The sequence below is a fragment of the Artibeus jamaicensis genome, unplaced genomic scaffold (assembly GCF_021234435.1).
Source record: "Artibeus jamaicensis isolate MK-2021 breed Jamaican fruit bat unplaced genomic scaffold, CSHL_Jam_final scaffold_754, whole genome shotgun sequence".
Taxonomy (NCBI): Eukaryota; Metazoa; Chordata; class Mammalia; order Chiroptera; family Phyllostomidae; genus Artibeus; species Artibeus jamaicensis.
Window position 1 is genome coordinate 6429451 of NW_026522054.1, and position 22232 is coordinate 6451682.

A 22232-nucleotide genomic window follows, 5' to 3' on the forward strand; every position below is an offset into this window, starting at 1 on the left:
TTAGTCATTTTTTGGCTTCACTCTCCTGAGCGTCTTATGGATTTGGTAGGTAAAGAAAAAAAAACAGGTGCAGGAAAACATAAGGAAGAGGTTTGGTTTTTGCCTTCTTTTTAAAACCAGATAAACAGTGTATATTACGGCTACTTAGATCTTTAATTCTCAGCATTAGCTCTCAATATATTCATCGTTCTTAGTCACATTATTGGGTATAATCTGAAGGTTACATCACTAAGGAACTGACCTCTGATTTGGGGGCATGAAAAATGTTATTTAACTTATTTAACATTTATTTAAGCAATTAAGATTTCTAAGGCTTTCTACATGAATTATATATAGAGAGTTGTGATTTTCTATTTCCTGTAAATATATCTGTAAGTTAATACTTAGTAAGATATTTTACTTGAAATCGAGGTAGAAAAGACACATTTTGTGCTTTGAGTTTCCCAAGCATTTACCCGAAAATGGGAAACGAAAATGGGTTGTAAAAGAAAACAAATCGTGGTCTTTATTGTGCTGCATTAATGATTGTTAGTTTCTCAAAGGACTGAGAGCACAGAAACACTAAGATACATAAAAATTACTCAAAGTGAAGTAATTGCTTCAAGATTCAGACTCATTTTCAGGATCCACTTTAAGTTCTGCCATAAAAAGTGGTTTTTAACCCTTGAAAGTAGCCACACTAACCTCCTCTTTCCCCAACGCCTTCCCCACCCAGACATCAAGCCAGCGAACGTGTTCATCACGGCCACGGGCGTGGTCAAGCTCGGGGACCTGGGCCTGGGCCGCTTCTTCAGCTCCAAGACCACCGCGGCGCACTCTCTAGGTAAGAAGGTTTTTAAACAAAAACTGTGTCAACATAGACCAGAATAATTTCTTTTTTTTTAATATTAAATTTTATTTAGTTACTTTTCAAGTACATTTTTTTTTATCTATTTCTCCCATCCCACCCCCCCCCCCCGCCCGGTCTCCCCCCTAGACCAGAATAATTTCTGAATGTAGGGTTAAACAGACAAACACTAAATCTTATGTCGATGGGTGTTCAAACCATGTTCAACTCCTCAAAACTGAAAAAACAACACACCCAAACTCAGAGGGCTTCACGGGTTCCCCGGCCCCCCCCCCATCCCCCCACCCACCCTGGATTCACTGAATCACAGTCTCCCTGCTTCCTGGTCCCTCCTTCTCAGTCCACAGTTACTTCATGTCTGGGGCAGGGAAACAGCCCTGTGGTTATAAGATTCTGTCCTTTGGTAAATGGAGCTGCACGAAAGCCCTATGAATCCTGAGCGATACCTTCCATGCAGGTTATCGCCCATTAATGGTTGTGAAATCGATTTAGCAGCCTGCAGCTAGCGTTGTTTTCAGTGAAATAAAACATTACGGGCAGACACTCCCAGAGGGCACTACAGCTGCGGCGGCAAACGCGGTTCCCTGCAACCTTTGTTCAGTGGCAGCGAGTCTTCCCACGGGGTCACAGTGTTGCTGGGGGTCGCTGTCGAGGAACCTGAGAGCCACTGGCCTAGATAAGGAGCTTGATTCAAGAGTCAGATGTGTCCTCGCCATAGAATTTAAAGGTGGAGACACACACACAGCACCTGTTACATTTACGAGGTTGACCGACAATGTGAAAGAAAGGGCAAAATCCACTTGGACAGGTACAACCCGTCGATGAGCCCCCCAGCCCCAGCCATTCTGGCTGGTGTGGGGGCGTCTCGGCTGGTCCTGGTTTTCATCTCCCTGGGAACTAGTGATGCTGAGCATCTCTTTGTGGCTTGTTGGCATCTGTGTATCCTCTTTGGATAAATGTCTATTCTGGTCCTCTGCCCATTTTTTTAAATGGGATTGTTTTTCTTAAATTTAGTTTTATGAGTTCTTTTTGTATTTTGGATAATAACCTCTGATCAGATAAATCATTTGTAAATATCTTTTCCCTTTCAGTAGATTACCTTTTCTTTTTGTTGATGGTTTCCTTTCCTGTGCAGAATCTTTTCTGTTCGGCATAGTACCATTTGCCTATTTTTGCTTTTGTTCCCTAGCTGGAGGAGGCAGGTCCATAAAATATTGCCAAAACCAATGTCAAAAAGCTCATAGCCTGCGTTTTTATCTAGGAGTTTTTTGGTTTGAGGTCTTACATTCAAGTCTTTGATCCATTTATTTAAATGTCATATTTAGTTATCAGTATGTACAAATACAATACATTTCTGTTTATAACTTTATATCCTGCAAATGTAATGAATTCATGCATTAATTCCAGTAACTTTTTGGTGGAATCATTGGGGTTTTCTATATACAATATTATGTCGTCCGCTATAAGTGACAGGTTTACTTCTTCCTTTCCAATTTGGATGTCTTTTATATATTGTTTTTCTTGCCTGATTGCTGTGGCTAGGACTTCTAATACTCTGAATAAAAGTGGCAAACATGGGCACTCTTGTTTCTGACCTTAGAGGAAAAGCGGGCAGCTCTTTCCTGTTACAGGATCAGCTGTGGCTTTGTGATGATACATGATGGTCTGTGCTGTGTCGAGGTGTTTTTCTTTTATATCCACTTGAGAGTTTTTGCCACAAATTGGTATTAAGTTTTTTCAAATGATTTTTTTTTTGTATATTGCAATGATTACATGATTTTTATCTTTTGTTAATGTGGTATATCAAGTTGATTGATTTGTGGATATTAAGGACATCCTTGCAGCCCTGGAATAAATCCCACTTGGTCATAGTTATGATTTTTTAAATGTATTTTTGAATTTGATGAATTTAATATTTTGTTGAAGATTTTTGCAGCTGTGTTCTTCCAGGATTGGAGCGTGTGTGGATGGATGGATGCATTTTCATGCATTTGGTTTTGGTGTCTGGGTGATGCTGGCCTAATAGAATGAGTTTGGAAGTGTTCATTTGTCTTTAATTCTTCAGAATAATTTGGAGGACACTAAAATCCTCTTTAAATATGTGGTAGAATTCACCTGTGAAGCCATCTGGACTTGACCTCTTGATTGTTGGGAGATGTTTTATTGCTGATTCAGTTTTGTTACTAGTAATCAATCTATTCAGATTTTCTATTTCTTCATGAGTTGGTCTTGGAAGATTGTGTGTTTCTAGGAATTTAGTCATTTCTGTTAGATCGTCCTATTTGTTGGAGAATAATTGTTCATAGTATTTCTCTCACGACTTCTGTGTTTCTGCAGGATCAGTTGTAACTTCTCCTGTTTCGTTTCTGATTTTACTCATTTGGGCCTTTTCTATTTTTCTCTTGACAAGTCTGGCGACAGGTTTATCAGTTCTGCTTTTCTTTTCAAAGAACCAGCTTCTATCTTTATTGATGATTTCTATTTTTTGTCTCTACTTAATTTCTTTTCTCTTTGATCTTTATAATTTCCTTTTTTCTATTCACTTGGGCTTTGTTTAATCTTCTATGTGTAGTTCCTTTGCGTGTAAAGTTAGAGTATTTATTTGGGATTATTCTTGTTTCTTGAGGTAGGCCTGTGGTGTTCTGAACTTCTCTCTCACTGCTTTTGCTGCTCACTAGAGATTTTGGAGTGTTGTGCTTTTATTTTCCCTTGTCTCAAGGTATATTCTGAGTTCCTCTTTGATGTCTCTGTTGACCCATTGGTTGTTAATGGCATATTGCTGAGTCTTCATGTGTTTGTGTTATTTCCAGGTTTCTCCTTGTCATTGATTTCTAGTTTTATATCATTTTGTTTGGTAAAGATGCCTGCTGCGATTTTTGTCCTTTGAAATTTGTTGAGAATTGGTGCGTGTCCTAGCGTGTGATCTGTCCTGGAGAACGTTCAACATGCACTTGAACAGAGTGCGTATCCAATGCTTTGGATGGAATGTTCCGTGTGTATCAGTTGTGTCTATCTGGCCCATTGTGTCGTTTAAAGCCACTGTTTCCTTACTGATTTCCCGTCTGAATGATCCATCCATTGGTGTAAGTGGGTGTTAAAGTCCCTCACTATTACTGTACTGCTGTCCATTTCCCCCTTTCTTTCTGTTAATATTTGCTGTATATCTAATGTTTGTGGGGTTCATAAATATTTCCAAATGTTACATCCTCTTGTTGGATTAACCCCTTTATTGCGTTGTGAAGTACCTTTATTTTTAAGGAAGAAAATACTACACTTAGCAAAATATAAATTTTATAAACCACTCCTTTTCTATCATTACTGTTAGTTTATTATTAGTTCTTTTTTATTAAATAAGGAAGTTTATTTAATTGTCAAGGGGCTTCTCTTCTTAGTCCTGATCCTGCTTCTGAGAGGCCTACTCCACCGTGGACTGAAGCAGAGAAGGAGGGAGAAGTGATTTTAAAAAGACCTCATTAGAAAAATTAATTTGCTGTGCGGTCTGACCACCTTGCAGACTCCGAGGGTGTGTCCGAGTAACTGGGGGCAGTTACCTGCTAGTACAGCAAATCTCTTTCCACCAAAGCCACACTTACAGTGCACGACGGTGCGTTCCCGTGTGACCGCTTCCTCTGGTGGAAGGGGAAGCCAGACAGGAACAAGGAGAGGAGCGATGTTCCGATGCGGCGTTCTCCTTGCTTTCGCGGTGCCCCCAGGGGCGGCGCGCCGTTCTCTGGCTTGGTGAGTGTGCCCGCTGAGCGAGTGCACGTCCCCTCCAACCAACCAGCATCAGAGTTCTCACACCAGGACCTCTCGAGGGTGTGCAGTTCATGCTCCCCACACAGTCTCAAGTGTGAGATGTCCTCTGACGTCAACTCGGAAAGCAAGTGTTCTGAGCAGGCGTTCACACAGCTGCACTTGGCGGGCCCGCTGCCACCACAGCCACACGGTGGCTCCCCAAACCCGCCCAGCCCCTCTGCGCCGTGCGCCCTTCAGCCGCCAGCGAGGCCCGGAGGCGCCATGGCCGCGCATGCTCAGTCTGTGCTGCAGGCTACTTTCAGCTGTTTCTAACTCCCACCCTCTCTGGGATTAAACCATTGCTCTGGGAAGAAGCTGTTCTCTGGTTTTGACCTCTCGGCCGTCTCAAGTGTTCATCTAAGACGCAGTGACTGCGGCGGATGTAATTTCACAGCGGCCCACTGAGCCGGACCTTCGCTCCTGGCTTTGCAGGCTCTGGCGTGTAGCGTTGCTGTGCTTCTTCGTTTGGGAAGATGCAGACTTTTTCAGTCATATTTCCAGTGAAGGTAAATGAAGTTTCAGTGAAGGAGCCGTGCGTGTGGATGCAGGGTTCAGAACTACCTGCTTTGAGTTCCGGGTCTGCACCGTATGGGGTCTGCGGTCTTTGGCAAAGCGCCTGGCCCCCGATGCCTCCATCCTGAAGGAAGACGAAACAGCAGTGTGGCAGCTGCTGTGTGATAGTCCCCGTTTCCCCGGCCCCGGGCCCCACGGGCCCAAGGGCCTCCCTGCCTCCTCCTGTCTCCAGCACCGAGGACAGTGTGGGCCCTGGGGCAGGTCTGGTGGGCTCGTTAGATGTGCAGCAAGTTAACGCTTGGACGTCTAACGGCCCTCAGCGCAGTGCTGGGGCAGAGGATCTACCATAGGAGTCAGTAACGATAGAATTTCCTGGATTTTCCCCTTGCATTAACTCAAGCTCTTAAATGTTAACAGTCACACTTAACAGATGACAACTTTTATGTAATGCGTGTATTTTGTAGAAGAATCCCAGATCTGCCACACAGCCTGAAGTCGTGTCTGTGCATGTTTTCAATCAAGCCAAAGTGTCAGATGACTCGTGGGCTTTTAATTTCCCCAGCCCGGAGCTTTCCTGTCTGCAGTTGGCTCTGATTCGAAGGGAGAGCAGCCGAGTTTCTAAACTGACCCGACTGGTTTGTATGTTCTGATCCAAACGCGTCCCTCAGCTGTCCTGGGCGCCGGTGTAGAAGGACTCCCTGCTCTTCCTCCTGGCTTTCCCTGCGGATTCCTTCGGGTCCCTGTGAACCCTGTGGGCTTCATGGCCAAGGGGTCTCAGAAATTGCCTCGACCTCCCCATCCCTGCCTCTCATGGACAAGGAACGCGAATAAACAGAGACGTTGGGCATTCTCGGCTAGTTAGTGGCAAAGGGGAGATGAGGCCAGACTCCCCGACCTTTGGCCAATTTTGTCCTGACTCCCATTTACCAAAAACAAGGAAAGAGCAACGCAGATGTGATCACCTGAGTGATGCTTCGGTGCATCTGGTCTTTTTCCTCATGGAAATGTGTGCAGGGATGACGGTGCTGGGTTTTAAGCTAAACATTCTGTGTATAACTTATTCTGATGACATGAAAGTTGTTACCGAATTTAGCCCTGCGTTCCACAGTAGCAGCAGGTGAGGGGATTTCCTGTTCATTCTGTTAAATGTGCGGTAGAACTTGAGGTAAAATCAGTCTTCGTTGGCCAGGGCAAATTTTAGGACACACTTCTTGTTAACAGAGCACACACCCCATGTAAAACTTTTCTCACGGAGCTTGAATAGTCAATTCATGTGATGAGAGTTTTTTAATATTTGAATAACTGCCTTAGTGTATTTTTTTAAAAGGGCAGAGAGCATTGCAGTCATTAGCAATTTTCCCGTAATATTAGCCTTTCTGTTTTTTTAAACAACGCTGTCCTTTGTTCCTCACTTTCACGCATGTGGGGAGGTGAAAACGTGGATTATCTGCTGGAGTCTGGTAGATTCCCGCCCCAGCTGCAGCTGCAAGCTCTCCCAGGGCCTGCGTGCTCCCCGTGCTCCTGCGTCCACGGCTGTCTGTGGGGTCCTGTTCCTGCCTCCGCACATGCCCCCCCCCCCACGCAGCTTCCGGCAGGAACGTCCTTGAGGCAGCAGCAGTAATAGAGGCCGCTGTTCGGGATTCTAGAGAAAGGGTTTAAGAAATAATCACACACGCACTAACTTTGAAATGGCAAACCTCCGTGTGCCGGCGTGTTTTCCTGAGCAGTTTGCATGGTTTGGCCCCTCGGCGGGCGGAGCAGGGAAGGCGGGCCTTGCTCTGAAGAGTCTTGGCCGCTGCTCCGCACGGAGCGTGTGTGTGGGGGCAGGAGCCCGAGAGAGGGTCTGGCCCTCCGAGGCCTGAGCCCCCTGGGTGCCCTTGGACCTGACACTGTGAGTCCTTGAAGTGCAGGACAGACTTTCTCCTGCTGCTGACGTAAGGACGCCTTGGGAAATGAGTCCATCAAAGTGGTGAGCAGCTCACTTAGATTTACGGTTCAGCATGTTTTGGGGATGTATGTAATTTAAATATTAAAATAAAATATGCATATGTAGTATAAAGGAGCTTGTGACTTATAAGAAGATGAAGAATTGTGTCTAAGCTCTAACTAGGAGCGTTAAAAGTCTGTAACTTTTCATGAAGACCTTCAGCAGCTCCCAGAGGCTTTCTTGTCTACTCAGTGTTTTGACATTTTCAGTTTAGTTCTGCAGAAAACATAATCATTCTTCTCCTCTGTTCACCTCACGTGCACGGCCAGCTGGTCTGGGTTTTGTGCCTTTTCCACACGATGCCGGGCGGGTCTCTGTCCTGGGCCTGTGTCTGTCTCTCTCGGGCCCTCAGCCCTCTTCCACGTAGTATCTGGAGTATCTGGGCCCTGACGGCCACAGGCTCCCCAGAGCTTGCAGGAAACTCCCCTTCCCTTCCCGCGAACTCCGCCCCTCCGAGCCTTGATGGGTCAGGCTTCTGGGGGCTGCACGGGGTCTCTCTGCCCCTCCATCCTGGCCAGCCCCCGGCTCCCAGGAGCCTGGAAACAGCCTTTCTCAGTCTGGCGTCCCGCTGCCCTGCGGGCGCGCAGAGAGATGTCCCTGTCCCAACAGTGTGTCCCTGTCCGGACAGCATGTGCCTGTGCGCAGCCCTCGTTCCTCACGCAGACTCGGGGGAAGGTGCAGGAGCCAGAGAGCCCCCCTCGGTGTCACCCAGGAACAGGGCAGCCTCTTCACACCCAGCAGTTTCTCGGTTTCTTGACTTTTCTGACCCAGACGGCAAGTGCCAAATGTGCGTGTCTGTGCGCAAAGCACACGCTGCCCGTCAGGAATCTGTTTCGTCGAGTTGCCTCGTTGGCGCCGCATCTGAAGAGCCCACGTTCTGTCTCAGCTCCCGCTGTTCCCCGTTGGCCTGTCCCCTTTCCTCATCCTCCGCACCTGAGGCCTGACCGCCACTGGGGTTTTAGGGAGAGTGGATCCCACCCAGATCACATTTCCTGTGAACCGTGGTCCGTGACCTTTTCGCCTTGAACCCGGTGTCATCTCTGCACTCAGCCGCAAGGCTGTCTATTCTAATTTTGGAAAACTGACTCCCGCCTCTGCTGTGGAGGCTTGGATCGTAAGGGGGGGCTGTCCTCGCTGCCTCTCACCAGACACCCCAGCCCCGCTTCGTGAGCCATGGTGGTCGTACTCGGATTTGCAGGAAATGCCTGGGTGTTGCTGGAAAGGAACAGGAAGAGGAGAATTTCCTTGGCTCCACGGGGAACAGGGTAGCCATGTGTTTGGGTGGCTGCTGCTTCAGGCAACTCAGATCCTCAAATATTGTTCTCAAACTTTGATTTTCTACTTGGCAAAAAAAGCGCCTTAGGCTCATACTAATGGTGCAATAGGTTGAAATTTAATATATTCCCGTTGAAAGCCATACATAGTTTTACCCTTCCAAATAGAATGCATATGCCTTTGTTTATTGTTAAATGTTTAATATTTATTTTATTGACATTTACTGTTAGCGTTATCTTGAATGCGCACAGGGAAAAGGCATTTTAACACATCAAAACAAACAAACAAACCCCCAAATTATCTAGAATATCCTGTCTCTAAAAAGGTCTCAGTAGCGGTACCAACTGACATTTTTTCTGAGATTTCAGCAACCTTTCCCATTTATCATTAGGTAACCCTTTGATGTAGGGAAGTCTGTTATATTCTGTCTGAAGTAGGAGTGAGTGAAGTAGGGAATGGTTGTATGGTTTGTAATTTAAGAGTGGCCTTGTGTTCTGAGAGATGTTTCTACAAAAGTTAATGAGTGTGACTTATTTATGCACACTCTGCCTACACCCATACCATTGTTATACGTTAATATTTAAATGAAGCATTGCATTATCGTGCTTATTCGGGGTATGCAATCCTGTATTTTTTTAAAAGAGAGAAATGAAGTCCCTGCGAATCACTTCCCCAGGTTTCCTTGTTAGAATGCCTCTCCCCCCTTCGGTGCTGCTGTTCCCTGATGCTCCTTGGGTTGGGGACCAGGAGGAGACAGGCTGGAGCTGACCCCACCCACCCCCCCGTCAGTGCAGGGTGGACGTTCAGGTGCCGTGTGAGGGTCAGGGGTGCAGAGGAAACTCGAAACTTCAGAGTATCCTCAAAGACAGTTTTCTGGCTGTCATGAATTACCTTGGTGACATTTTCAACCCAGAATTTTGAATGTAACTTCTCACCCGGCTGCACCCTCCTCACTCTTGTGTCCCTCTTGTCTCCCCCGGTCTGTGCGCGGCAGTGGGAACGCCGTACTACATGTCTCCCGAGAGGATCCACGAGAACGGCTACAACTTCAAGTCCGACGTCTGGTCTCTGGGCTGTCTCCTGTACGAGGTGGGTCCCGCCGAGGACGGCGTGCACTCGAGCAGTGCACTCGAGCAGTTTGCCGACTGCACCACACTCCCCCGTCCTTACGGCCTGCGCTTCGTTTTCCTGGGCGGTGATCGGCAATTAGTGTTTTAACTGTGAAGACTTCACTCTCTCTCTCAGTAACTGCTTTTACAATAGAATTTAATAAGCCATGCATTCTTGCATATTTACTTTCTCGAATGGATTTTTAATTGTTTCTCTTTTGATGAGAATTTTATTTTTAATATTTTAAAAAATGGTCCTATGCTGTCTTCCAGCACATCTTACTTACGCAAATATGCGTCTGAGCATCTGGGGAGAAACTCGCTTACCCGGGCATGTTCAGGAGAGGCGCAATGGAACGGGTCTAACCCACGAAATTTGGGAAAGGTCTTTATCACCCCCTTTCCCCCCTCCCACATAGAACAGCTGGGCGTTAAGCAGAACACACAAGCCCACTTCTAGGTTATCACTTAATTTCACTTCCTCCAGTAACAGTTTGTATGGGCCCAGCTCGGCGGGACACTCCCTCCCGTTCTGCTATTGCGCTATTGCTCAGGCATCCAAAGGACGCGGGGTCGCGGGGCTGGGTCCTCTGGCAGACACTGCAGCGCCGTGACCCAGGGTGACCCAGGCGGGCCCTCGCCCCTGTGCAGACTGTCAGCATGGGGGGGGGGCGTCTTGAGCCAGTGACGCTGTCATTTTACTGAAGGGGGATCCTTGTAGGTTTATGGGCTTTGAGTTAAAGGCGTTGATTTAAAAGGAGCCTACATTCGAGTGACTCTTTCAGTAAAATAAAGTGAAGGGAAATAATACATGGAGTCACGTTCCCATTTTAACGCACACGAAGGAAGTCCGAGTGGGTACAGAGGAACCAGTGTGTTTCCCACTCTGATCGTGTCTTGGCCTCTTAAATGGAACACACAGGGAGGCCCCTTTTCCAGGGCACCACACGCACTTGGAAGTGGAGCCTGAGAAGGGGTGTGTTTATTTTTTTAATCTTTAATTATTATTATTTTATCGATTGCAGTTCCATGTTTCCAAATTTTAAGAGATTATTCATTTTGTTCTCCCTACTAAAGTGACTAATGGTTATTTAAAAAGAAAGGATTTTCAAATGTCCTTAAATTATATCTGTAGGATAATTTTTATTCTGAAAAATCATGAGTTAGTGATATAGCAAATACTTTTGTGTATGCAGATAAGAGATTTATGCTCACTATGTCCTGTCAATAATTTTGTACAGTGTTAAAAAGAACTGAATTGATTATGTAGAGTTACTATAATGTTTAAAGACACTATACATTCTAAAACATTTTGCTCCTGTTTAGTCATCCTTAGACTCCTTCAGGCCATAGTCTAATAGTATCAAAGCAACATTTTCCTTTTAAACACCTAAAATAAACAGCCACATAGAACTTCTCTCGTGGGATTAAATTTAGCAATGAAGCAGTTTGGCAGATGCGGTAAGTGTTTTTTGTGAAGTTTGCCTAATTCTTTTAGGGCCAGCAGGCTCTCACGTCAAAACCGAAGTGACCCTTCGAGCCCGCCCTTCCGCACCGACAGTGACCGCCCGAGCGGGCACTGCTCCTGCATCCAGGAGCCTTTGCGCTGTGGGTGACTTTGAATTCAGGTGTTTATCACGTTAACATTCGTGTTCATCTTGGTGCATTTTCTCCGTTCCCGCATGCAGGGCATTTGGAAGAGCTGGAATTTTCTAAAGATTTAATTTACGTTTATGTTGTGTCTGCTTCCAGTTTGGTTTTAATAATACCACCTTACTGGAAACACCCGGTCACTGGGCTTTAAAAAGCTGGCCCTCACAGGACCTCGAGTCTCCACCCTGTGTCCCACTGAGAGTTGACAATGACGGCGTCGGAAGCCTGTTCTGTTGAAAATGTATTGGAAACTCAGAAAATTAGACTTTCAAATATTTCTGAAACCTCAAAAAAAAAAAAAAAAAGAAAAAGAAACCCACCCTGCACTGCCGTTTTAATTGATATGCAACAAAGTAGACTTTCCTAATTACACGGAGACGCTCTGCTCTCCTACACGGCCCCTTACATGGAAAAGTCAGTTCTACACACTCCCTTTATTGTTCGGCTCGGCAACCGCATCCTTCCAGGGTTGTAGGTTGGTAGCTTACAGTTCAAAAAAAGAGAGAGCTGCCACCAGCCACGAAGATAGACAGTGGGCTCTCGGCCCGCCGCCGCCCCCGGAATACTAATCAGCAGAGCCGGACCCCGGAGGTCAGGGAGCGAGTCAATCATCCCGCGATCGTCTCAGTGTGGAGGATCAAATTAGCCTGAAAAATTCAGCTGCCGGGCGCGCGGCCGAGCAGCTGTCAGGGCGGCGCGGAGAGGCACTAATGAACCAGATGAATAGTGCAAAAGCTGGAAAATAAAAACAGGGCAGTTGACATTTTTCATCTGTCAAAGCAGGAGATGCATGGAAAGAGACCGTTGCTGTTTAACTCCTTAGGGGACGTTCTGGGTTTTGGTGTGGGTTTTATTTTATTTTATTTTACTTTATTTGTTTTTTTAAATACTGCAGCATTGAGACAAGTCCTGTAACGGACCCCTGGCCCAGGGAGCTGAGTTGTGGACACTCAGGGTGTTCGCCCTCTGGGACGGGGCAGTGGACACACGGCCGGGGCTCTCATTGTCCAGTTGGTCAGTACGCGCCCTCGCGATTTGAACGGAAAACCCAAAATGTGGTTCTGCCCGCAGCTCCTCCCTTCGAAGTTCCCTCTCTGAAGGAGTGTCTCCCGTGTTTGGGGACACTCAGACGTTCACTCTCTCCTCTTCGGGTGGGACACCGCTCCCGAGGGGGCTTTCTGTGGCGGCGTGGGCAGGCCGCCCTCCTGGCCCGGCTCCGAGGGGGTTAAGCTGCGGGCAGCTGAGAGCCCTTTGCAGCCGTCCTGTCCCCGCTGACGCCCACTGAGTAGCACAGCACGGGCCAGCGTGTTTCACACACTCTCTGCCTGTCTGGGGAGCGCTCGCGCCACCCTCCCCCAATCAAACTTATTAGCACGTGGAAAAGGGTGACTGGCTCCGGGGCGCCGGCGGCTCTGCGGACACCCCACGGACACCCCACCACTGCGGCCAGGGGGGGGGGGCGGGTGGGGAGGCTGCGAGCCGGATGCAGAGGCTCCGGATCGATTTTTTCGTTTGTAACCCTGCTCACCGCGGCCGCTGCTTGCACTTTAAAAGTGTCGAGTTGCAACCTTGTCTGGAAACACATTGAAATTCCATCATGTCTTTTTTAAAGTTGTTCATTCTGTGAGCCATTTTTTTCCCCTGCATTAGAAATCTCATTCGGATGCCTCGAGGTAGCGTCTGACTCGCAGCGCTTTTGAGCACGTTTAGTGCGTTTTTGAGGCGTTATCAAAAGAGAAAGAAAGCTCTAAGTCATTGTAACCTGCCTGAGATCCTTCTCGTTCCGGTGGAGATTTGTCTTCCGGCTGCAGCTACTGCGCAGGAGAAACCTGCGCCTGCTGGTCCCCAAACGAACTTTGGTTTCGTTTTGGTTATTTTTTGGCCGTTACATGTTCGATGTAAGCCACCAATGTCTGTTTAGTCACAAGATAATACTAGTGCCTTTCATGGCATTGCAGGCACGAAGAATCTTAAGTTACTTTATGTTGTTCTTCCTTTATATTGTTTTATGTTGCGTGTATAAATAAATATTGTTAATCACGTCTCCCTTTTAGGGAATTTTAAATGTTGAAAAAACTAACCAAAAGCTGAAGTACGATTTTGAGAAGTTACTAAAGAACGACCAGAAAGGGGGTGTTTGTAAAAGTCAAAAGCCCCAGCTCACTTTCTGAAAAGTGTTTGGCGTTCTTTTCTACACGCGTGAACGCCTGATGAAACCGCCCCCGGCATGACCTCTCACTGTGCTGTGTCATTGGGGCATCTTGCAGATGGCGGCACTGCAGAGTCCCTTCTACGGCGACAAGATGAACCTGTACTCGCTGTGCAAGAAGATCGAGCAGTGCGACTACCCCCCCCTCCCTTCAGACCACTATTCGGAGGAAGTAAGTGTTTCCTGTCCGCGTGCCCCCCAGCGGCCCTGGCCAACAGTGCGTGGTGCTGAGAATTGCCCCTGTGTCCCCAAATGCATGTGGCTGCAAGGCCGGGTGGCAGGAGTGGCTGTCTTCTCTGTGGTCACCGCCATGGGGCAGACTTGGCCATCTCCTAGGGTGACCGAACACGCCCAGGCCTAGTTGGGGCCCTGAGCGGCCCAGGCCGAGTGGTGCAGGGGGGCCCTGCTCACGGGCAGCTCCTCCCGCGCCCCATCTCCGGACGGTGGGCAGGGCGGCCAGAACTTTTCCTTCTCGGCAGAGCTCGCTGGTTCATGTTTTTCAGAAATCGAAACAGTTGTCTTGGCCGCCTGTCCCCAGCCTCACACTCTCAGCCCAACCCCCCCTCCTCTGACAGGGCCAGTCTCGTGTCCACCTCACTGTGCACTCAGATTCCCGTGGGGACACGTGCTGAGGTTCTCACTGTCCACACGCTAAGAAGTGGCCGGGTTAGGAGGGCACATTTTAGAAGACTTGTCTTGTTAAGATCCGAGTCTGAACCCTCACTTGCCTCGGTAACCCAGTGGAACAAATTGTTTTGGCTCTACCCAGAATGCCCCGTTTTAACCTAATACATCCTGATTCTACCAGTTCCATCCTGACTTTACCAGTTCTGTCCTGACTTCACCAGTTCTGTCCTGACTTCACCAGTTCCATCCTGACTTTACCAGTTAGGTCCTCATTTTCCCAGTTAGGTCCTGACCTTCCCAGTTAGGTCCCGACTTCACCAGTTCTGCCCAACTTCACCAATTCAGAAGGAGCTGGGCGAACAGCGGTCTCAGGCCAGCTCAGGCTCACGGCCTCCTTCCCGAAAGCTTGCTGGCCGTCCCCTGGAGAAGACACTGTCAGGAGTTGGGGCATCTCGCCTTCTGACGAGGGAAAGCCTTCTGTGTTGGAAGAGTGGGAAGGAAATTGTAAAGCAGTTACCACACTTGTTTATCAGGTGGTCTGGCGTCCCTCTTTCTGTTTTGAAATGAGTAGCCCTCGGTTTTAGACATGTGTAAGGAAAATTGAGTCAGTGTGACTTGGGTAACAAATATCACTAAAGCCTTTTTACCACGGAGAACATCTGGGGGCTTGGAATGTTTCAAGTGCCTGCTTTTCTGGCGGTTTTGCTGCTGATCAGTGATGCCTGCTTTCCGTTCCATAGCGTGGGGCGTAGGCAGCTAGAATGCACTCTCGCCAGGCGGGGGCGATCACTCAAAAGTACTGTCTGTACTGGATGCTCAGGCTATTCTGCTGGCCGTTTAATTACTATTTTGGGCATGGCATAGAAGCATGGCATTTCGCAAACCCAGCCTCAGAGCCCTGGGCCCGAGACGCAGGAGGGTGTGAACAGCCCCGCGGAGTGATCGCAGGGTGTCAGGGTCCCTGCTTTGTTGTGTCACTCACGCTGTCTTCCTTCTTCCGCGGAGCGCATGAATATTTCACCAATCTGCAGCGTCGTCCCCCATTCTTCTTGACTAATTTTCAGACTGTCTGCATTTGCATTTCACATGGTAGCTGATTAGGAGGTGCCGAGCGCGCAGCAAGGCCTCAGCAGGCGGTTACCATGGTGACCTTCTGCGGGGATTTTAATGACGCTGCGCTCGCGCTGATCCAGGCGCGCCTGCCTGCGGGGTCACTTCTCCGCAGCCGGTGTGAAGTCGGAGCTGCGGCGGCCGGCCCAGGGGCAGGGATCAAAGCCGGCCCGGGCGGAAGGTCTTAGGGTTGGGAAGCAAAGCAGCTTCCCCTTTCATGTCCCCCCGTAGCGTGGCCGGTTTGAAAAGGAGACACCAAGCAAAACGTGTGATCTGGTGTCCTTTCCAAAAAAATCCCAGGAAGAGGTCGCTTCCTCTCCTCGGTAGACTCTTGTCACGCCCGTGAAACAGAAAGAGGTAACGTCTGGACAGAGATGGGCACCGGTCCTTACCCAGCAGAGGAGGGGTAGCAGGTGCAGACGCTGCGCCTTCAGTTGTTCAGCTGCGGAGCGCACTTGGACGCAGAGCTTTGAAGTGCAGATGTGCTAATAAATATTTTCTCCCCTTAAGTCGGAACTCTGCGAAATAATTACTCAGAACTCACGACACAGAAAACACCCAAACAGATTTGGCGCTGCTGTTACTCAGCGCTGTCCGCAACATTTCCTCTTACGGTGGGGCTTTGAGCTCAGCTCGTACGAGACTCCACATTGAATTTAATTTCTTAGTGTGGTAAATACAAGAAACAGGGAAGAGTGAAGTATGAAGTTTTTAAACCGCACTTTTGATCAGAAGACTGGGTCATTAGGTGTCAGTGTTATAGCCAAACCGGGGTCAGGCCCCGTGATCCCCCCCCACCTCCAACCTGCCCCTACACATCCTATGGGATGGCCCACTGGTCGCCCTGTCTTCACGACACCGCTTCCCTTTCCGAAGTCCCCCTCCCGGCTCCCTAACCTCAGCTTCCAGCATTTTGTTTTCCTCTCCGAGACAACGCCACACGCCTGTCCTTTTTATCTGGCGCCCGTAAGAGGACAAGAGGAGCAGAGGGCCCCCTCCCGCCGTCCCGGGCCTGGGGAGGTGCCGGAGAGCCCAGGGTTCAGTGTCGTCTCCAAGGGTAGAGAAGCACAGGGCCTCTTCTGTGCTGGGCTCTGTGCGAATACGAGAGTAATAACCTGGATTTTAATTCAACTAAACTGATTTCGGGTGTCCGGAGGCCGTTTCAGAGTGGAAGTCCACGGGGGTTCCAATGAAACAGGAATATTGAGTGGTCAGCTTCCGAACGCACGGTTGCCTTCAACCCATTAGGGGGCGCTCCTGTTCGAGAGGCGGGGTAGGGCCTTACTCCCCTTTTACGGGGGGGGGGGGGGGGGAATAGGGACCCGGGGGCAGGAACAGCGACAGGGCAGGAGGGAGAGACAGAAGGATGGGCGGGGGGTGGAGCTTACCCGTCAGGCTGCGCACACACCTCTGCCAGCAACGCGGAGCAGTGAGAACGTTCCCGTTTGCCGTGATCCTGCCACCCTTACCTTTCCTGTAAGGAAAGGAAAACACGAAATGAAAGCCTTACAAATGACGACTGACTTTTTACCGGACATTGATGAATCATTTCTATTTGAATTCAGAATCTTCTTAAAGAAGCTTTTTAACTTTGTTAAAAAAGTAGCAACAACACACGTGACCCTAGTGTTAGCTCATAAAAGAGCTGCTTTATGTAAATAAGAAAAAAAAAAACAAGAGGAAAAGTATCAGGTATGGGTTTGTTTGCATATTGTGAAGTTAAAACTAAATTTATAAAACTTTGTTATTCAGTTGAGCAGTCTAAACGGCTCTATCTTATGGTTGCTGGATTCACTGATTTTAGTAAAACTGTGTAAATCCTGTAGTTCCTACCGAGCACCACCCAACGTTATGTAAAGTGGTGCTGGAGACCGGTCCTAGCCCGCTGTGCCAGGACGCCTTAAATGGCTGACCTCGGATCCCCTGGCCCACACTGTGTCGGGAGGCGAATGTGTGTTCACCGATACTTTGTAGTGCTTATAACTCTGTGATCAGTGCTGAGGGAGGTGAGAGTTGCCCCACTTGGAAACATAGAGGGAGATCCATGCCAATTCTACATGTAACACGTAACTGTGCCACTTGCTAAAAGTATCTCAGGATTGTGTGTTTCCTCGCACACACGGGTAGCATTTGGTTCCTTCCCGAAACGGTTCAGTGAGTGTCACATTCTCGTCATTTGTGATGCAGGTGGGCCACCTCACTGAAAGTTGCCACATAGATTTGATCTTTAAGCTTCAAATGTCTCCTGTTTGTTTAAAAAAGACAGTTAAGCCCTTTGTCCACTTAGGCTTCTGTGGTGAGTCAGGGGACTTGCCCCTTAAAGACACGAGTCCAGCCCCAGGCCCTGTGTCCATGTCCCGTGGGGTCCCGTGGAACCGAGCAGCTCCCGTGGCCTTGCCCAGCTTCTGAAGGATGTGGGCAGACCTTTGGCTGTGGCGTAGCCCTTATGTGCCTCCCATCTATGTGAGTCGCTTTGCTTCCTGTTCGCTTGTCCCCAGGCCTGTCACCGGGGCACTGCCGTGTACAGGCTGGAGACGCCGAGTCACTTTGTGTGAAGACCCAAAGCACCGGAATACGGTGCTTTCACGCATTAGACCCGCTTTGGGTGCTAACATGTGTCCTTGGCTGGATGGAGCGGGGCCATGTCTGGGAGGCCGATGCAGTAATTGGTCTCAGAGGGAGGAAGACGGGGGTGAAGAAGACCCAGTGCCCGCACTGCCGTCTTCATTATTCCGTGGAGAGTCAAGTTAGTGACCTGGAGCTGTAATGCACAGAGAGCCATCGTCGTCTCCTGCATGTGATTGAACTTGCTAGTAATTGGGTTACCGCCCCGACAGCAACTGAGAACACGCTCTTCTTTGTCACGTTTTTGGTGCCAACCTCCCGGCTTTGATATTTTTTTAGAAATACATAGATCACAATATATTACTATTTCCCACTTTATTGACAACAAATAGTCATTAATTTCCACATGCCTTATGATTTTGTAATGCTCTGGACATGATATAAATAATTCATCTTATTTTTACTTTGTACGCTTTTCCTCATTTAAATGTTTCTGCATTGCCTTTTAAATTTCCTTCTTGCATGTGAATTAAGCAGCTTTTTCTTCTCTGGCTTTGTGAGGACCTTCTGCATATTCGGCCTGGTCTCCCCCTCCCTGTCGTGGCTGCTGGCCAGGCCCTGCCCCTGCTCACACACTCACGTCCGTGGGTGGGCCACCCCGCAGATTCGGTCAGTGCTCCGGTTTCCTCTGGATGAACACATGTCATGGTAGGGGTTGATGGCTGCGAAGAAACCACAGTGATTCGATAATTTAGAACGTGCTTCTGTGCCGGCCAGAAAGAGTTAATGCACATTTTCAAAAGATCTAAATTATTCCTAAAGGCATACTTATAAGGCAAAAAAAAAAATCTGGCTCCTGATTGTGGAAAATACTGCTTTCGAAACAATCAGATTTGCTGGGGTGACACTGGTTAATTAGATTGTGCAGGTGTCACAGTTCCAGACACAGGGCTGTGTGTGCGCTGGGCGCCTCCCCCCTCCCAGAGCCAAGCCTCCTCCCGTCCCTGTGTATTTGGTCCCCTCCAGCCTGTGGTCCCCTCCGGCCTGTGCCACCGCCACCTCCTTCCCTCTGGTGACCGCCAGTGTCTGTGAGGTTTTGTTTGTTTTTGGCTTTTGTTTGTCTGTGGTTTTCAGTTTTACACCCCACATGGGAGTGAAGCCAGGTGGCTCTTGACTTTTCCTGGCTGACTGACTTCGCTTAGCACTACCTGCTCCAGGTGCATCCATGCCGTCAGATAGGGCAGCGTTTCATCTGGCCACTCGTGCTCACCCACGAATACACCCCGTAGGACTTTCGAGTTACTGTGCGGGGTCGGGCCGCGGTCGCGCGTACTTCTGGGCACGTCCTTTCCCGGTGCGTCGTCCCGCCCCAGCCTGTGCGTCCCCAGTAAGCGCGGCGCCCTGTGTCCGCAGCTCCGGCAGCTGGTGAACGTGTGCATCAACCCAGACCCGGAGAAGCGGCCGGACGTCACCTACGTGTACGACGTGGCCAAAAGAATGCACGCCTGCACCGCGAGCAGCTGAGCGCCGGGGGCGTCACCGACACCGCCGACCGGAGTGAGTGTCTCCGTGCAGGCCGCGCCCGCGTCTCCGTTGGGGTGTCGGCGTGGACTTGGCGTGGACGCGCAGGAGCTCGCGCGCTTTGAATCCTTAACCAGTTTTCATCCAGGCTTCATTTTGTACCCGTGTAAGTCGCCTTCCTGCAAACCCAAGTGACTCTGGAGTGATCGGATTGCATGCTGGGAGAGTGAAAGGACCGTGGTAGCTCTCGGGGGACATAGGTCTGCGCGCCGATGTGTGTGCCCGCAAGTTGCGGTCAGATCCCGCTCACTGGACAGTCCCCTCCTGCGAGGCCTGCGCAGTGGTGTCTGGGCCACGGACCGCGGGCCCCTCAGTCCCTCCACGGGCAGTTGACATGAACACAATTGTAAACTTGGGTGACTATTTTATTTTTAAAAGTTGAAGTATGTGTTTTAGTTCTTAGCACCGTAGCATTTAAATAATTCTTAAGGTAAACGTCAACATAAACTGAGAAGCATTTAAAATTCTTAGCTCATACATTGCAAATGCAGCTCTTAAATGTGAAAACATCGGGGGACGAGATGTGAGTCAGACACTGAAGAGTTTTTCACCTCCTTTCGTTTTGTCTTCGTATCCTCGATACTCTCTTTGCGTTAAAAGGGTATAAATGAATCCGTGTAAAAAGTGGTTAAGGATTTGTTTGGGTGTTGTGACAGTAATTTGGAAAGTTGCACATGGCCCAGGGCTTTTCTGTGTTTTTACTGTTGTTTGTACATTTGGAAAATATCCTTTCAATAATCTTGCAGTACTCCATTTCCATTTCTTTATCGGTTTAAACGCTCCACTCATAGTTGTACACTATAGTTTCAGCATATGTTTTTACTCATAGATTTTAGTGAAGGTCTGATTGGTCCCCCTTCAGAAATTTTTTTATATTCTGCAAGCTACTCTCTTATTTATATTGTATGTGCATTTTATCCGTGAATATTTCAGATTCTCTGACAACCTAATACCTTTAAAAAGTCTTTGGTATTTGAACACTTTTCCTGGATTGGAAACATTTTTTTTCTAAACTTTTTAAAACTTGGACCGCCCGGGCCGCCTGCACTGGGTCCCGCTGGAGAGGAAGGAAGGATGTGAGCTGAGGGGTGCAGACCGCACCTGTGAACATTGAAACTGTTTCGGTTCTGTTGACGAGGTTGCAATTTTAGATTTTGTTTGAAGAAATGGAACAGGCCATTCCCACGGGCAGAGTTTTTGTGAAGCTGACAGTTCTGCTGAGAAGCATTTGAGCAGAGTGCTGTGTTCAGGCATGAAGGTGACGGAGGTGATGATGTGTTGAGGACAAGGGGGTGGGCAGAGCCCCGTAAATGCGAGCGGAAGAGTGCCCATGTGCCCTCATGTGGGTGGTCCGTCCCCAGTGCCTGCCAGCACTGTGAGGTCGGCGGAGGCCGAGTGGCCAGCCACCTGGGGTGGGTGATCCCAGCAGTGTGGGGACCTCACCTTCGGACAACACCTGCCTCTGGCCTGTGTTACGGCCGGGCTTGTTCCTTTCGTGTAAGTATTTTTCCTGCAGTAATTTGAATGCGGTCAAGTCATTTATAAACTTTACAAATGTAGAAAGGGCAAAAAAGTATATATAAACTCTCCCTTTTCCCAAATGTAATCAGTCTCGGTATTTTTATTGGTTATGTGCGTGGAGGATGATTTTGTCTTGGGAGGGGCCCCTGCTCGCTCCCTCCGCCGGCGGAGGCCTGTTCTCGCAGGCCCTGGTGGCTGACGCCGGCACTCTCACGCGGACCACCCGCAGCTCTGCTTCCGGAGCGGGGGCGGGAGTCGTTTTTCTGCCGCCCACGGTGCCTTGTGCAGTTTCGTGTCCCGGGGTTGACGGGATGAATGTCCTTCGCTTGGGACAGATGTCCCCTTTTTCCTGTAATTTTCAAAATTCCGTGGGTCTGAATCTCCTGTGGGGGCCCGCCCCGCACAGAGACAGGTAAGCAAAGGTTCCAGCTGACAGCGCGGGCGGCGCCGGGGAAACCGGGCTTACTTGCTGCACAGGCGACCTGCTGTGTGGGCTCTTCTCTCTCTCGTTTCAAATCTAAGTGTTCTTATTCTCTCCCGAACAAACCACTGTGCAAGAAACTAATTTTAACTCTGAATGGGATCATTTCAAAGAATTATGGAGATGATTAGAAGTTCTAATTTTTATAATCACCTATAACACGTTGCCTTTATATATTTCTGTTCATAAGTGAGTTTTGTGTGGATGAAGTGAGATGTTTGAATTGATTTGAGAAACAGTAAAATGAAAGGTACCTCTGACTCTAAACCTTATTTAGGCACCGGGACCAGTTCCCCAGGGGAGGAGGTGGGGAGACATTGTTCTGTAAGCCAAGGTCTAGGGCGGCAGATGAAGGGCACCCCCGGGTGAGAAAAGGGCCCCGTCATGGCTGCTGGTTGTGAGCCCCGTGAACGCCTCACCACGCCGCAGACTGGCCTGGTTGATACAAGGCCTCTCCCCTGTGTCAGTGCATTTCCGGTGCCGCTGTTAACATTTACACGGTATTTATTTTAACCAAATTGTTACTCATACTAAACGTTTTTCCCTTAAATGAATGTATTATGTCTATACCCCGCACCTCGTATTTCAATAGTACTGTAATATGGCCTTTTGTGAAATACTTTCATTTTGTTACGCTTTACATACACATGCTGAACAAACTCTGATGTTAGCTTTGAAAATTGTCTAATATCCTCATAAAATATAAAATTAAAAAAATAAGCACAATAACATTTTTACGTATCTGTGATTTTTTTCCCCCTAAAGCCTATTGTTCTTTACTCACCGAAGACCCTGCTCTCACAAACAGCTCTCGTTCATGGCTGCGACTGTTACCTTGGAGTCGCCGAAGGGCGAAACTGCCCGGGGTGGCAGTGAGTTCCGACTCGCCCTGGGAGTGGGTCCCCCAACCCCCATCAGACGAGGCGCGCGCCCACGGGTCCCCTCTCTCTCCCGCACGT

General features: G+C 48.7%; 1 protein-coding gene across 4 annotated transcripts in view; it reads left to right on the forward strand.

Moving 5' to 3' along the window:
* Window positions 1–22004, forward strand: part of NEK7 (NIMA related kinase 7) — a 117354-nt gene extending 95350 nt beyond the window's left edge. For all 4 annotated transcript variants that reach the window (XM_053659548.1, XM_037150882.2, XM_037150883.2 and 1 more), the window contains exons 7-10: window positions 716–823; window positions 9412–9506; window positions 13447–13560; window positions 19104–22004. In XM_053659548.1, the coding sequence (XP_053515523.1) occupies window positions 716–823; window positions 9412–9506; window positions 13447–13560; window positions 19104–19214 (428 nt within the window). In that variant the 3' untranslated portion in view covers window positions 19215–22004. The remainder of the gene's footprint in view (window positions 1–715; window positions 824–9411; window positions 9507–13446; window positions 13561–19103) is intronic.
* Window positions 22005–22232: the final 228 nt, after the last annotated feature.